Source organism: Drosophila suzukii, chromosome 3, assembly GCF_043229965.1.
Source record: "Drosophila suzukii chromosome 3, CBGP_Dsuzu_IsoJpt1.0, whole genome shotgun sequence".
Classification (NCBI taxonomy): domain Eukaryota; kingdom Metazoa; phylum Arthropoda; class Insecta; order Diptera; family Drosophilidae; genus Drosophila; species Drosophila suzukii.
This window is the reverse complement of record NC_092082.1, coordinates 15,150,657-15,166,192: the sequence shown is the minus strand read 5'-3', so window position 1 is coordinate 15,166,192 and position 15,536 is coordinate 15,150,657. Positions and strand designations below refer to the sequence as shown.

The 15,536-nt window shown below is 43.9% G+C and overlaps 4 protein-coding genes across 5 annotated transcripts; 2 read left to right on the top strand and 2 right to left on the bottom strand.

The window, feature by feature from the left end:
- The first annotated feature begins 531 nt into the window (after window positions 1-531).
- On the top strand, window positions 532-3,123 carry mrva (minerva). Its single transcript, XM_070996710.1, has 2 exons — window positions 532-683; window positions 760-3,123. Exon 2 carries the CDS (start codon window positions 1,057-1,059, stop codon window positions 2,494-2,496), a length of 1,440 nt encoding a protein of 479 aa, XP_070852811.1. The 5' UTR covers window positions 532-683; window positions 760-1,056; the 3' UTR covers window positions 2,497-3,123.
- Window positions 3,124-3,182: 59 nt separating this feature from the next.
- Window positions 3,183-5,837, bottom strand: Rint1 (RAD50 interactor 1). Its single transcript, XM_017069248.4, has 5 exons — window positions 5,607-5,837; window positions 4,724-5,551; window positions 4,441-4,666; window positions 3,593-4,385; window positions 3,183-3,520 (listed from the first exon to the last, which is right to left on the bottom strand). The coding sequence occupies exons 1-5, from the start codon at window positions 5,745-5,747 to the stop codon at window positions 3,334-3,336; spliced, it is 2,175 nt and encodes a 724-aa protein (XP_016924737.3). The 5' UTR covers window positions 5,748-5,837; the 3' UTR covers window positions 3,183-3,333.
- Window positions 5,838-6,196: 359 nt separating this feature from the next.
- Window positions 6,197-8,488, top strand: RhoGEF4 (Rho guanine nucleotide exchange factor 4). The gene is made up of 4 exons (XM_017069322.4): window positions 6,197-6,429; window positions 6,492-7,049; window positions 7,106-7,659; window positions 7,717-8,488. The coding sequence occupies exons 1-4, from the start codon at window positions 6,297-6,299 to the stop codon at window positions 8,395-8,397; spliced, it is 1,926 nt and encodes a 641-aa protein (XP_016924811.4). The 5' UTR covers window positions 6,197-6,296; the 3' UTR covers window positions 8,398-8,488.
- Window positions 8,356-9,526, bottom strand: LOC108005914 (uncharacterized protein F13E9.13, mitochondrial). Of its 2 annotated transcripts, XM_065864892.2 has the most exons (4): window positions 9,491-9,526; window positions 9,358-9,415; window positions 9,206-9,288; window positions 8,356-9,150 (listed from the first exon to the last, which is right to left on the bottom strand). In XM_065864892.2, the coding sequence occupies exons 1-4, from the start codon at window positions 9,509-9,511 to the stop codon at window positions 8,482-8,484; spliced, it is 831 nt and encodes a 276-aa protein (XP_065720964.2). In that variant the 5' UTR covers window positions 9,512-9,526; the 3' UTR covers window positions 8,356-8,481. The 2 variants fall into 2 exon arrangements, with proteins under 2 accessions (XP_065720964.2, XP_016924812.3); XM_017069323.4 differs by having other exon boundaries at window positions 9,358-9,492.
- Between the last annotated feature and the right edge of the window lie 6,010 nt (window positions 9,527-15,536).

Below are 15,536 nucleotides of genomic sequence, written 5' to 3'. Positions count from 1 at the left end.
TCAATGTAAAATTTAGATATTATTATTATTTAAATACTATAAAGTTTTTGAAGACAGTTAATAAAGGCGTATTAATTTACTAATATAAAATTATTATTAAGGGTTTTCACTCTTCCATTAGAACCGTTAGTCTTTGAATCTTAGCTTGTTATTGTAATAATAACAAAATGAGCTAGGCTAAAGACAGGAATAAGACCTTATATATATTGAGGTTAGCCTTAAATATAAAAATCCTTAAAGTTAGTTGCTAAGGATATTTCCTCTTTTATCTTGGAATTTTTATATTTTATTTTAATGAACATTTTGCCAATTTGAGTAAAAACAAATCATCAGATAACACTTGGAACATTGTTAGGACACCCTATTGCTTATTACCAGTTCTTAACTGGATTTTATATTAGAAAAACATATTGCCAAACTTAGTAGAAGCGCAAAACAACTAATAACATTTTGAACAGTGCAATGAACACCCCTATTGCTTATTACGGATGTCCAGCTGTTTGACTGCACCTGCAGCGCAGTCGACAACTCTGCCCTGAAGCGAGTTGGCAGCCCCGCCAGTATATATGCGTAATTAACGCTAATTAGGCAGAGAAAACAATTTAGTTTCATTCGATCACAGCCCCCATAAAGTGCGGGTGTAGACGTCACTGGGAATTTGCATAACCGAGCGGCCATCAGCTGTAAGTGGAGTGCGAAAACTGATAACCGCTGAACCCAGACACAACTAAAACCGAACTACAATCCAAATCCACACAGCAACAACAACAACTATCGTTAGACAAAGGGTACTAGTGCGAGTACAGTAAACAAAAACAAAAGCAGCGAGATAAGCGACGAAAGACAAAGCAGAAGAGTTCAACTCGCCCGTTGGCAGAAATTGATACAATTATTTTGCAGAAACGGCAGAAAAAAAACAAAACAAAACGAAACGAAAAAAGAGCTACAGCAGGAAATCAGAAAGCCGATTATTAATCATACACTTTTGGATACGCCCATTCCGCGGACTCGGTTCCAATCGCTGGTCAGTACGGATTGAGCCAGCCGTGAGTAGAGATGGCGCGCGAGGACGAGGAACGCATCGTGGACAATGAGGAGGTGTCGCATCCAACGGAGGAGGACGCTGTTGCCGGACGAGGTGGGGGTCGGCGGGATAACGAGCTGAGCCTGCCCTCCGGCGGCTGCTGCATGCCCTCCAGCACGAGTCACCGGTTCATGGCGCTGGTGTTCATGTGCCTGCTGGGATTCGGCTCCTACTTCTGCTACGACAATCCAGGAGCCCTGCAAAACGTCTTCAAGAGGGACCTCGACCTGTCCTCCACCCAGTTTACACTCATCTACTCCATCTACTCGTGGCCCAATGTCGTCCTGTGCTTCGTGGGCGGATTCCTGATCGATCGCCTCTTTGGCATTCGACTTGGTACCATCATCTACATGCTGATCCTGCTGGTGGGCCAGCTAATCTTTGCCTTTGGCGGCATACTGGACGCCTTCTGGATGATGATCCTGGGTCGGTTCATCTTCGGCATTGGCGCTGAATCGCTGGCCGTGGCCCAGAACAGCTATGCGGTGCTCTGGTTCAAGGGCAAGGAACTGAACATGGTCTTCGGCCTGCAGCTGTCGGTGGCCCGTTTCGGTAGCACCGTCAACTTTTGGGTGATGCAGCCCATCTACGACTACGTCAGCAAATTCTATCAAGGGCACACCGCGCTCGGCGTCGTCCTGCTGCTGGCCACTCTCACCTGTGTGATGTCCATGGTCTGCGCTCTCATCCTCGGCTGGATGGACAAGCGGGCCGAGCGGATCCTGCAGAGGAACACCAACCCGGCTGGTCAGGTTCCCAAGCTCACAGATGTATTTTCGTTCAAGCCTCCCTTCTGGATGGTTTCTGTCATTTGCGTGGCCTACTATGTCGCCATCTTTCCGTTCATTGCCCTGGGACAGAAGTTCTTCGTCGACCGCTTCGATTATACTCCGGCGCAGGCGAACACTGTGGACTCGCTGGTGTATCTAATTGCAGCCGGATCGTCGCCCATTTTTGGATTCATCATCGACAAGTTGGGCAGGAATGTTACCTGGGTGTTTACCGCCACGATGACCACCATCGGAGCGCATGCCCTGCTCACTTTCACCCAGCTGACACCCTATGTGGGCATGGTCATTATGGGACTCTCGTATTCCATGCTGGCCGCCAGCTTGTGGCCCCTGGTTGCCCTCATCATTCCGGAATACCAGTTGGGCACGGCCTACGGCTTCTGCCAGTCGATCCAGAATCTTGGCTTGGCCGTCATCACCATCCTGGCCGGTATCATTTCGGATAAAAGCAACGGCGAGCACATGTGGCTGCAGCTCTTCTTCATGGGCTGGCTGACTATCGCCCTGATCGCCACCGGGGTCATGTGGGCCTACAACAACAAGAGTCGCGGTAATCTCAATATGACACCCCAGCAGCGGGCACAGTTCGTCAGCGCTGAGAATTATCAGAACTTTGAATAGAAGGGGATACAAAGGCAAACGACACCCGCAGATCGGATTATTATCGGTTATTTAGTGTAGACATAAAGTTATTCTCTGCGGACAATGCGCCATGATCTTGTTCCACAATGTGATGATGATGTGTGATGTGCGTCTCGAGTCGCAAATTGGTATTTACTAACTGCAATTGTTTGTCAACCGAGAACGGGCGATATACAATACGCCCTGATCAGCCGTGAATCAGTCAGTATTGGATGTGTCAAATGCGCTATCTGCGATTCGAGCCCGATCAGGCCGGTTATATGCTATTTTACGCTATGTATTTTTAGAGCAATTTATTATTACAGTTACCGCATGTTTTTGTGTCAACGTTTTACCAATTAAACCAAACATCAAATCCTAAAACCAACTAATTGTCTAATAATAACCAGAACTCATTGAAGACTTGTGCGCCCAGGGCGAAAATTCGATATTTAATTGTAAATATGTATATGTTACTCGAACTTATAACTCATTCACACAACTTTGGTCGTTACTAGCATTTTCAGAAGTTCAAAAGAATGTCCTGGTGTAATACAAATTAGTTAAATTTCCGTCTTGTTTATACACATGCCTTACTTGCAAATAAAAATTATGTAAATTACAGTATATTTTTATAACATTTTAATATTAATATTATTAAAGGGCAGATCAAGAAAACAAATATATTATCAAATCAACTTTCAGTTGAAAATCATTTTATTTCGCAGAAAAGCCGGCGTGCAATCGTTGTATGTATGAAAAATTCCTAAGGCCCATTAAAAACAATGATTCAGAATTAAAACAAAATAATTAGCTAGGATAAAGATTTTTCATTGCTTAAAACATCTTAATGTCCGTCCTCCGCTCCAGAACCTCAACACACTGTTTGCTATCCAGGCTTAGCACATGCAGTTCCCGTAAAGGTTTCGTTTTCTCCTCCACTGATTGATTACTGCGCAGCGTTTCCAGCAGTAACAAAGCCGTTCCCCTTGCTGCCGTCAACAGCTTGCAGGCATCGTGTATTCTGGCGAATCGAACGTGAAAGGTTTCAGGTTTATGTTTATTGTGCATTATAGCATATTTCGGAATGACTCACCTCTTGAAGAGCAGCTCCGGACGACGCGTATACTGTCCGAAGAGCGCAAATAAATTGCGTGTCATGTCGTAATTGAATTGCGCTGCCCCCGCAGGTGTAAACTTCGTGTTCATGACCATGCTCTCGAGCATGAAGTCATCGATTTGATGGGCTATTAAGCGCAGCGTCTGGTTGAACAGATTGGCGGACAGTTCACGCTCCAGATTGTGCAAAAGGGTGACCAGCACCTGGAACATTTCACCGCCACTGGGCGAGAGGATAAAGGGTTCCCTGCTGTTCTGCTCGGGCATTGTAGGCCAGGCGTCATGACGATAGCTCATCGATTTTGCCTTCATCTCGTTGGTCGCCTTAGTGGCCAGATTGCGTGTTAGTTGCCTGGCCCAGTGCTCCAGTTCGGCGACAGCATGCTCAAACACCGAGTTGATCTCCGGTGCGTTTGGACCGGCCAGCGCCGCATGCAAGTGTAAATAGTGCACATTCTCTCCCCACTCCCGCAGCACCATTACCAAGTAGTTGATGGCGTTTAGTACGGGAATGCTCGGCACCGCTCCACTGCTGTGCAGCTGCACCAGGCGTCGTCGGAAGCTATCGATCAGTTCCAGCTGCAAATGTAGGAACTGCAGTTGGTGGCCGGGCTGAATTAGCCCGTAGTAGCGATCCTTAATGGCGTCCAGCAGTCGCATGAACTGATCCGCACACTTGGGAATTTTCAGATCGTCCTCGAATGTGTTGGGATCAATCAGCTGGAACGGCGTCTCCGCCTGCAGAATGTCATCCATTTTTTCCGCACAAACTGAAAAAGAAGATTATTTAATAACTATGCAATCGAGTAAGTGAAATTATCTCACATCGTTCTTCTAGAGAAATCCAACGAAGCAAATACATGGGCTGAGTGATTACGGAAATAGCGCTGGGAAAACTCGCCGGATAACCAAATGTCTCTCGCAGCTCGGACTCAAAGGCCAACGTCTCATCCAGCAGATGGGCAAACAAAATCTCATCTTGGGCAATCTGTTCTATGTCCACCGCTAGTTTCTCTATGGTTAACTGCACCAGACCTCGCATAAACTCCAGCTAAAAGAGAATAATAATTAGTATTTATTAAGCTAAAGTAAGCCACTCAGTACTCACTCTGAGATTGTAGTCCAACTTGCCCGCCTTCATGGCCGATGGCTGGAATGTTTTGCCCACAAATAAATGCGTCTCCTTGCCCCAGTTGAGAATCTGCGTGTAGAACCACTCGGGCTTGTCCAGTCGATTCGTTTGCCTCGTGCCGGTGAAGTGAAATGTGAATCGCTGGCGATAGGGCGCCAGCAGGAGCTGCACCACCTGGTTGATGGGCTGGCACACTATGCTAGGCGTAATGCTTAGCAGGGGCGCATGCTCTTCGGCTGGAGATTTGATCAAGAACATGTATTCGGCCAGCAGCTGAGCCTTGGCAGTGTCCCGAGTGGGTGAATAGTTGAGGGCCTGTTGCTCCAGATGCGCCCAGCGCATGCTCTTCAGCACAGCCTCGAATTCGCTGGAAAGCCGCTTGAGGAGCAGCTTGTGCCAGTAGATAGCAGTGCGTTCCGCGAAGGATTTCAGGGACTTTGCCTGCACGGCCTGCAGACGCCCCACCACGCTGTGCTCGCAATCGTTTCCCTCGTAGAGGGTTAAGTAGATATTGACCAGCTTGGCCTCGTCCTTGCCATTAATGGCACTGCTCAAGGCGGCGCTGATCTCCTGGATGTCCTGCACCAGCCGCAGATACTGCGCCAAGCGCTGCAACTGCCGCACTTTTCCTGCATCCGCGGCGACGCTATCCAGGGCGGGCTGGCACTCCTGCAGCTTCTTTTTCAACTTGGCGCCGAACTGGGCCAGCTTTTCCAGCTCGAAGTCGATGCTCTCGCAGACCTGTTGCTGACACTGGAAGGCAGATTTGTAGCAGGACACGTTCTGGGCATCCTCGTAGTCGAGCTGGTGGTGTAAGTGGATTAAAAACATGATTTCCCTGTATGGTTTTTCCTCTTACCGTTTGCGACAGGGCCTGGAGGCGTTCCTTGTAGTGACTGACTACGTTACTGGCCCGATGCAGCCGGCTGGCATCCTTGCCAAGCTCCTCATTCAGTCGCGCCACTATGCGCAGCTCCATTTCGCTCAGCTTTGCATGCATTTTGGTGCAGCAATAGCTAAAACAAAATTTAAATTAAAAGCTAATCGGGCCACGAACCACGTATAAAAATAAATAATTGTGTCCAGTGTGACCATGCCGTAAAAATAGCTTCACCCACAGCCTGCTGCTTCGCGGGTTCAAAGAGTTTTAAAAGTAATTATTTTCTTGTTTTTAAACTTTCGGAGTTTCAGGCATGCTAAATTGAAACTTGATCTGAAAACGGAGGTAATAATACTATATCCATAAACTTCGATCCTAGTAGAATTTTTAAGCTCAGTCAGACATTAAATTTATCTAAAAAATATTATGACTCAACATTAATTTAATTCAATGAAGGTTTATAAGATAAACTATTTAAAAATCATTCAAGGAATATGTATGTATGTTTAGTGTGCGAAATTATTGAAGCTCACCTCGCGAATGCGGTCTCACAGAAGGTAGTGTGGCTGTCGGTTGCGTACGGTCACACTGCAGAAGCGGGCATTTGTTTAAATTGAACAGGTGTGGCGTCCTTTTCGTTTGAGATCTTTACAAAAACTAGACTGCAAAATGTTTACGCCGAGGCAAAAGGGATACGGAAATGGCTTTGTTCCCTCGCCCCAGACACCTCTGAGCTTCAGCCGGGAACTGCGGCAGGTGCTGCAGGAGAGGAACCTCCTAACCGCCAAGTCGCGCAGGAAAGGTGAGCAAAACAGTTGAGCGTCACCAGGTGTCTGACTCCTAATTGTGTCTTTTTGACTACAGTTTGCTCCATGCTGGACAGCAACAACAGCAGTCCCATTGGATCACCCAATCCGGAGTCGGGGAAACGATTGGGATTCCGGCGGCAGGCCATCCAGGAGATCATCTCGTCGGAAAAGTCGTATCTTGAGCAGCTGGAGCTGCTGATGAACTTCTTTGTGCGTCCTTTGAAAGAGCAGGCCATCATCGATTGCTCCAATCATACTCTGCTCTTCGGCCAGATCGAGATGATACACAACCTGAACGGAGAATTCCTGCGGGAACTTGAGGCGAACATGGAGAATGTGGCGCATGCCTTCCTGAAAATGGCCCCCTTCTTTAAGCTGTACTCGGTGTATGCTTTTGACTATCGCGGTGCCTTGTTCATCATCCAGGATTTGATCAGCAAGAATCCGGTGTTCAGAAAGTTTCTGGAGCAGACCGAAAGCCGTCCGGAGGTGCAGCGTAAGCTGAACTCACTGATGATTGTGCCCATCCAAAGGGTTCCCAGGTATAAGCTGCTTCTAGAGCAAGTTCTGCTCTACACGAGCCCCGCCGACACGGACTACAAATCTTTAAAAGGTATGATCCAAGAAAAAAGTTATTCTAATATTGAAATAACAAGGTAATTCTTTTAGAATCCGTCAAGGAGATCGAGGCCACCGCCAGTCACATAAATACCTGTGTGGAGGAGCAAGAAATCACCCAGTACCTGATTCACCTACAGAACTCCCTGGTAAATCGGACGCCTAACATTGTGAAGCCCTCGCGACGGGTCATCAAGGAGGGCGTTCTTCAGAAGATCACCCACAAGGGCACGGAAATCAAGAGGTACTGTGTGCTCATGTCGGACATATTCATGTACTGCAAGATGATCAAGGAAAGGGCGCCTAACACCGTGGTGGAAAACTCCTTGGAGTGCTGCTGCATTTTTCCTTTGAAGAAATGCAAGGTGTACGAAATGCTGCCGGGTAACTTTAAACTGACGTGCCAAAGCGACGGCATCATTTTTGGCAGCGGCGATGTCCAGCTGTCGCGTACTTGGGTGGGCTTCATCCGTGATGCCATAGATCTGCACGTACAGTGTCGAAAAACCCTACGAAAAGACTCAAGTAAAAGGACGCCCATACGCAAAAAGGACATGAAGAAGTTCGGAGCTGATTATGTACTGAGTCCCAACAAGCGCAAATGCGTGAGTACTCACAAATCGTATAAATAAGATTTAAGTTAATGTCTAAATATGTTACAGGAATATGAGACTGTTTTTCGCAATAAGAATCGCAGTACAGATTCCGAAGAGGAGACCGAGGAAAGTGCTTGTTTCCCGCGCAAGCGAAAGGTTCCCAGTGGCCTCTTAAGGACTCCAACTACAAATCTTATGGGGAAGCCCACCGCCTCATCGTCAATCAAACGCGTGGCGCCACCACCACCACCTCCTCTTCCACCCAACGATGTGCAGATGCGGCACAAGTCGGATAGAGTGGGAGATTCGGCCTGCAAGGAGAATCGCATCTCCAAGTTGTACAAGAAAATTGCCACCGGTGACAAGGTGGCCAATGTTCGGGGCATTCTCAAGCGCAACAATGTGCCGGCGCCCAGCAACGACCATGATCCCAGCTATGGATTTGCCAGTCGCTACTCGGACTCCAAATCCTACTTTAGGGCCCATAATGTGGACAACACTATACCAACATTTGTGAAGCGAGAGGATCTTTTCAACGGCGAGAACATGTTCCCCGTGCATTTAAGGAGCCAAGATGAGATATGCTCACCGCCGCAGAAAAAGCGAGTCAAGTTTGATGATACCTTGGATGCAGTGTCTCCGGTTCTGGACCAGAAACCCTTTGCATTCTCAAGCGATGGTCTTTCCACACAAAAACCCACTTCATTGCGTGAGCGAATTTATGATTTCTTTGCCAATCTATTCTAGAACTAGATGACTTCAAACTAATTGTATACATTACTCATCGTTTACAACATTTAACCACATTAATAAAATTATTTACGTTTCGGATCATTTAGTTTGTCTTAGCTGACAGATCTTTTGCATAAAGTCATTCACAGCTTCTTCACTAATCTCCTCCAACCAGTTGCCATTTCGCTTAAAATGCGAGCCAATTATAATTGCTTGAGCATCCTTGAAGTAACTACCGATATTGTCTTTGGTAACGCCGGAGCCAATAATCAAGGGAACCTTTACCCTGCCAGATAACTGCTGCAGATCCTCTGGACTGGCTGCATGGCCCGTTGCTGTTCCTGTGATGATAATGCCATCGGTGAGGAAGAACTCTGCGGCATGGGCGGTTTCCAAGAGACTGACATCAGCTGTTATGGCATGCGAGCTATGTTTCTTCTTCAGATCTGTTAAGATCAGCACGTCCTCCGCATCGATGAGCTTGCGGTACCGCAGCAAATCGCCCGCGCAGGCATCCGTGTAACCTTCATCCGCCACATGACCGAAAACAAATCCCTCACTGCGAATGAACTGCAGCTGGCTGGCTTTGGCAATGGCCAGGGCTTGTTTATTGCCGCAGGCGAGGACTTGGACACCACACGGAGTTTCCTTGGGCATCACATCCCGCACTGCCTGTCCCAGACGAGTCATGCATGCCACTATCTCGGCGCCAAGGAGACGCTCTGGAACATAGGGAATGTCGTGCATATTCTCTATGAGCACGGCATCCTGTAAAGGACATTTAAATTTAAAAATAACTACTTGTTACTTTTGTATATCCTACCAGTTGATGTTTCTTGTAGAGATTGGCCTCGTAAATTGCCTTCTCAATCGTCTGCTTCCAGTTGCCGGTGTATCGTGGCGTTCCTGATGTTGTGGTTCCGGATTAGGAGTAACTCAGTTTGGTTGCTTGTGCTTTTTGGGAGCTTCTCTCACCTGGCAGCGCATCCACGTGTATCATGCCGATTACCTTGCATGTTTGCTGGTTGAATACCTTCAGGAAGCGTTGCATATTTAAGTTGAATGATTTTAAGCTAAAGGTAAAGATAGAGAACCATAATATTTTTACCGGCAAACAGCTGATAAGCATACCAGGGATGGAATGTGATCTTTGAGAATTAGTATATTAATTTTTCCATTTAATTATTAATTTACTAACCCAACTTAATTATAAAAACTTTGAGCACAAGTAAAACATTTTTACACATTTACAACATAACACTGTATGTTACCAAAGACCATATTGTTACTCGAATCTTTTTATGGTTGGTTCAATTTTGTAATATCTTCGAAAAATATTTCACTTTAAACCATAGTACCAACCAAAGTACACATGTACTTTTTAACAGGTCTGTACTCAAAACAAAGACCTCACGAAATGGCACTTTAAATAAATGGAGAGTGCAAACGAAATCGAAAACAATTATGACACTTTGGCGGAACAATAAAGGCGGCTAGCGCCCCCTTGGAAGCAGAAATGGGATTGAAAATAGCCGGGCAACAGGAACTGAAACAGCATCAGGGAATAGGAACTGGGGAAATCCGCCTCCAATGTCGCCGAATAAAAGGCTTCCTATTTGGGCTGTTTGCAGCTTCTGTTGTTCCTGTCGCCACTCTATTACATTGTTTCAGGAGCGAGGCGCCCGTTGTCCTCGAGTTTGATTCGGTTGGATGGTTGGTATGGGTAGGGATGTGGTATATAGGATGTGGGGATGGGAATAAAGTGGGCTCGTGCCCACTTCTGAATGCCAGTGCTTAGCGGAAACGGCGTCGTTCGTTCGCTCTGCGCGACAGAATTTCAATTATTACAGCGTGCTATTTTCCCTTCGGCCTCACCTTCGATTTCCATAGCCCCCCCAGTCCACTTTTCACCACCCACAACCATTTGTTTGTTTGTTCGGCATTGTTTTCCCGCCTTTCGATGTGTGTGTTTTTGTGTGCATTGCAAGTCCTTTGTGCAAGTAACAATTGCGCTTTGTCCTGTTTACAATATGTAAAAACGATTGTTGTAATCGACTCCACTCCTGCGGGTCCATTTGATCGGGTTCCTGTGTTTGAGCCATAAAAATGTGCAATCTAATTGAATTTTGTTTAGCAATTGATTGGCCAGCAAGGTCAACCACACTAAAACACAGTGAGAAAAAGGGATATGCTAAAAAGAATTTAACATAAAGGCCTTTTCTGATTATTACTTTCAAGTAATATAGTCGAATTCGATTTGAATTAAAATACGTTTTTTATGCAATTTTATGTTCAATGATGTTACATCATGTTATATAGAAGGTATTTAATTGAATTCACTATATAATATTTACTTTTTGCAAACCGAATTCAAGAAAAACACTCTTAAGTGTAAGCTGGAATAGGTTTATAATACTCCATCTTAACAATACAGTTATTGTTAAGAAACCCAATGTAAGACTTATAAAAAGTAATAACAGAAATGATAATGAGACAACTAATCCCGATGGAAATTATTTTCCGAGTGGTTTGTTGATAAAATCGAATTTCTTTCTCAAATTCCAGCTCGTTTCATCGCCTCCCAAAGGACCTGAACAAATATCCCGGGCAGAGTGGAAACTCTTTACCTGTTCGGCAAACAGTATAAATAATTTATAATCTGAGCCGGGCGTCCTTTCGCACTTCCAAGCCCACTTCCGCCCGCAGCTCCCAGCTCGCTTTTCGCATTTCCCATTCTCGAGCTGGTTCGCAGGACCTGTGTCCTTTGGTGTCGACTCACATGTGTGTACCCACTTTGTTCTGCTTGTAGTTGCAACAAGTTGTTTCCTTGTTTGCCTTTGTCCCCTGCCCTTGATTATGCGTGCTGCAAACAACCTTCATCTGTGTGTTTGTTTGAGCCGCACGGAGGTGGTAAACAGAAATCATAATGTGCCGGATATCCTTCCAGCCCAAGTCACCCATCAGGACCCTGTTTTTCTAATTAGCCGGCAGAACTTAGTATACGATAAAGGCACTAACAGAAAAGTTTAGAAATACAATGATAAATGTTAGTAAAATAAATATCTGTATAATGAATTTAAAATTTACTCTTACATCCTAATAAAATTACAAAACATTTAAATTTCATGATTTAATAAGAAAATATTTGAAACAAGGTCAAGGTGCTTAATGTTTTCTATCAGTGTACAAATTGTTACGATTTTCTAATGTCTCAAAAAATGAATAAGCATAATAATTGTACGACAAAAGTCAGCATTAAAAAAATTAAGTAATTTAAATAAATTAACCAATTAGTTAAATTGCGGTTTAAAAAAGAAATGGCATTCAACTTTGAGTCGCTTTTACTTACCAAAAAATAAATTTAAAAATGTGTGGCTTACCTGAAACGATACTGATTTACGGTTTTCCCGCAGTGCTGAATTTAAACAAACTTTAATGCTGACGAGGCCAAAGAACCAATTACTGGCCAACTGATGAAAGTTGGCCAAAGGCAAAAGCTTCTCGAATTCGCACTAATTAAGCTGGCTGCAAGTGCATAAAATATTACGTGGTGTGCAATAACAAAAGGCACTTCAAAAGTCAAAAACAAGCAGTTGATAGCCATGTGGACATGGCCAAAACAATTCAATTATTTAGCAGGCAGCAGCAGGGTAAACTTTTTATAGCCTCTAATTGGAAAGTTGCCGTCAGTTGGACCGAGTGACTTGTTCCTTCAGCCTGCAGTCATCCTGCTCCTCCGGCTGTCACCTGCAGAAGAAGATTGGGCGACAGGTGAGGCAGAGCCCCTTTCCATTTCCATTTCCCTGACCGCAAAAACTTGCCGACATTCATTTGACAGCAGACAGTTGCAGGAATACACAACACTCCTGACTCCCAAACTAAATCGGTGTGCCTCAAAAAACTCAGCTCGCAAGTCAGCCTAACGAGTTTTCCATTAATCTCTGCGTAAATTACATTTTCACACCCTCGAGCAAAGCTCTGTATCTCGAATCGAATCAGCGTAGACCATTTTATAAATTAGCATTTCAAATATTCGGCCCACATTGCGACGTTGATTTGCCATTACTCATGCGCCCCGTTGTCCACTGAACCCAACGATGTCCTTCGCCGCGTGAGAAAATTTGATAAATTCTCCATTTTATTTGGCATTTGAGCGTTTTCATTAGCTAGTGTAAATGCAATTAGTCAATAAATTGAGTGAATATTACCAATTTCCATGCGAGGCGCGACATCACACAAAATGTCGAAGGGCAAGGACACCGGCCAGTCTGCAAAATGTGCGTGCTGCCCCTATCGGCGGTCATAACTCCTGTCCGCCACCGTCAACGCATCGATCATCATTGGCCAAGGGAGTGTATAATATGGCCAACACGCAACATGGCCAACAGGGCCGCTGCAAATTGGTAAATGAGCGAAAACATTGCCAAAATGTGTGCACACAGGGCGTCTTGTAAGCCGCCAAAACTGCGAATCGATGGTGCACAGTGGGCGGTCAAGTGGGCAGGTGGCAGGTGGGTTGTTTCCCGTTGGCCAAAATAAGCTTGAAAATTCACCAGCACAGCGAGGAAGGGCCTGGCCTTGAAGACACAGATTTATTTATTATCTTGTTCAGCTCTCCTGGTCAAGTACTCACGGTTCCAAATTAAAAACCCAGTAAATTTCCCAACTTATAATATAAATAAATTAAAGCTACTCGTGAACTCACCAAAACAATTTATTAAATCTAGTTCCGAGTAAATCCAAATAACTAATAAAAAGGTTCAAAGCAAAAAGCTAATAGGTATAACAATAAAAGCGTTACTATTTCGATTCAGCGAAAAATTAAGGGTTGTTGGAAAAGAGATTAAACTTTTAGTATGAAATTGGCTATAAAAAATCTGATTCTAATATGTATAGGTATTTGGAAATGTATGTTTCGAAAAAATACATCAGGTTCAGGTTCTTTAAAAAATATTGCTTAATAAAAAATATGCTTTGAAGATACATTATTTTTGGCGACTCCTTAAGGAACTGACCTCTTAAGAACCGACAGAACAATATTTTTCCGAACTTAATATATACTGTATACTAATATTTAATACTAATATTTAGTACATATGAATGAGTGTGGGTGATAAAAAATATGCTCAAAATGTACATAATTTAAAACAGAATCCCTTTGGGCACCACCTTTAAAGTCTTAACTCCTCAAGAAGCCACATTACAATATTTTTGCAGACTTGAAAACCAGCTTTATGGCTCTTTCCATAATGAGCTGAGCTAAATTTTAACCATTTCTCAGCGCTTGGTGCCTGTGCTTACCGGGCACTTCGTTTAATGTTGTCTGCTTTACGGCCCCAGCGATATTCCAGTAAATGATTTAGGTGACAAAAGTTTGCAGACAGCGAGGGCACAACAAAAAGAAATGAGACAGAGGAAATTTAACTTTTTGGCCAATAAAAATATAAATATACCGCAGCGCGAGGGAGGACTTGCAAATGGGAAAATAAAGTGAAATTGCAAGCACTGCATGAACAATTAAAGGCGAACAACACGCATACGCCACGTGTGCACAATTTGCTGCAGCTGCCTAGGGAGAAATAAATTACTCAATTCGCCGTTTCAGCTGACAGGTAGTCAGCCAGCAGACAGGCCAGCAAATAAAGCCATATAATACGAACGTCGAATTTTCAAGAGAACTTTAATTAAACTAAGCCACAGCCGGCGAGGAAGCGACGTTTTCGTGACCTCAGGTGGCAAATACATACAAATATATAGTATATAGGATGGCGCACCCAGCAAGTCGGACATTCAGTGGTCAACCAGAAAAACCAAAAAATAAAGAGAGGAGAAGCCCGAAAAGCAGACAGCTGGTTTCAGGGAGCGGCCAGTGGCCCCAGACATGGCTAGTTGGACTCTTGGCCGACTATCGCCTTGCTTTATCTTCTTGGTCAGCCAAAAATTGTCGCAGCGTGTGGCAAGCACCTTGAACTGCCCGAAAAAGTGTGCTTTACTATTTCATTTTACTTTTATTTATCTGTGTTTATACTTTTTTAGGAAGAGAGATGGTACCGTGAGTGAGTTAGAGTCATTGACGAGGAATTGTAAGTAAAAAGCCAGGACCCTAAGAGCTGAAACTCAGGAAACCTATGCACTTTTGCCTAAATTACTAGGAAAAACTAGCAAAACGTGCACAGGAAAAAAAATCAACATTTTTTAGGAATCAATTTCTCAAATCGAAAAAGTAGAGTAAATATTGATATAGAGCATAACATTTCTCTGGGTTAGAAGGAAACAACAGTATTCTAAACTCTCCAAAGTAGAAACGGATTGAAAAGCACTGATATATGTTTCTTATCTAGATATAATTGATACTATATATCATCGAAATGATATCGTATCGTATTGTATTAATTTTTATTCTCTGTGTAGTTCTCCTTTACTCCTTTTCACCTTACTTTCCTGAGTGTCCTTTGGTTTTTCAGGAGGACTCTTAAGATAGCTGGTGCAAAGGCATAATTAGTGAAAGTGATTTGTATCGGTTGACTTGACCTGGCTAAAAATAAGTGGCATTTCGAGGGCACTGCTTTGGCATTTTGCTGCCATTTAATTTGCATTCCATCTACCTGAGTCGACTGCCCTTATTACTCCATAATCCTCTGTGGGTTACGGCTTATCTTGGACTTGGTATGCAGGTTGGTCTTAAAATAGGGATTGCAGTGCACCTGGCTTTTGTCTTTTGCCGGCAGCCTAATGAAGCTGGGCGAATGCATTCTGCAGGAATACCTCTAGGATATCATTGGCATTCCGTTCAAGAGAGCTCGGGTATTTAAGGCATTTGTTTGCTTATTTGGATTTTTAATCATGCCACGTTGTATGACCTTGTTCTGCATTCTCCAGAACTTAAACAGCAACCAGACATTTGCAATTTATTAGGAAAATTCAGTAAGCAGAAAAATTGATTTAAAGTTCTCTAAACAAAGAATACATATTTTCTGATAATTAATCAAATTATTTCAGGCATATTTCCATCTAAACCAATTATATATTTATTTAACTGGTTTTGCATTTCAATTATTTTGTTAAATCTAGGCTTATGCGTACATTTCTACCCTAATTGAGTTATTCAGTGGCATTGCTTTGAGAACTAAAACTAAAATCTGGTTAAGCCTAAA

Coding starts and splice junctions, on each gene's coding strand:
- mrva (XM_070996710.1), top strand. CDS start 1,057: ATGGCGCGCGAGGACGAGGAACGCATCGTGGACAATGAGGAGGTGTCG.
- Rint1 (XM_017069248.4), bottom strand. CDS start 5,747: ATGCATGCAAAGCTGAGCGAAATGGAGCTGCGCATAGTGGCGCGACTG. Junction 5,552..5,606: donor TCCAGGCCCTGTCGCAAACG/GTAAGAGGAAAA, acceptor TTACACCACCAG/CTCGACTACGAGGATGCCCA. Junction 3,521..3,592: donor CCGGAGCTGCTCTTCAAGAG/GTGAGTCATTCC, acceptor TCGATTCGCCAG/AATACACGATGCCTGCAAGC.
- RhoGEF4 (XM_017069322.4), top strand. CDS start 6,297: ATGTTTACGCCGAGGCAAAAGGGATACGGAAATGGCTTTGTTCCCTCG. Junction 6,430..6,491: donor CGCCAAGTCGCGCAGGAAAG/GTGAGCAAAACA, acceptor TTTTGACTACAG/TTTGCTCCATGCTGGACAGC. Junction 7,050..7,105: donor GGACTACAAATCTTTAAAAG/GTATGATCCAAG, acceptor TAATTCTTTTAG/AATCCGTCAAGGAGATCGAG.
- LOC108005914 (XM_065864892.2), bottom strand. CDS start 9,511: ATGCTTATCAGCTGTTTGCCG. Junction 9,289..9,357: donor ACACGTGGATGCGCTGCCAG/GTGAGAGAAGCT, acceptor CCACAACATCAG/GAACGCCACGATACACCGGC. Junction 9,151..9,205: donor TCTACAAGAAACATCAACTG/GTAGGATATACA, acceptor TGTCCTTTACAG/GATGCCGTGCTCATAGAGAA.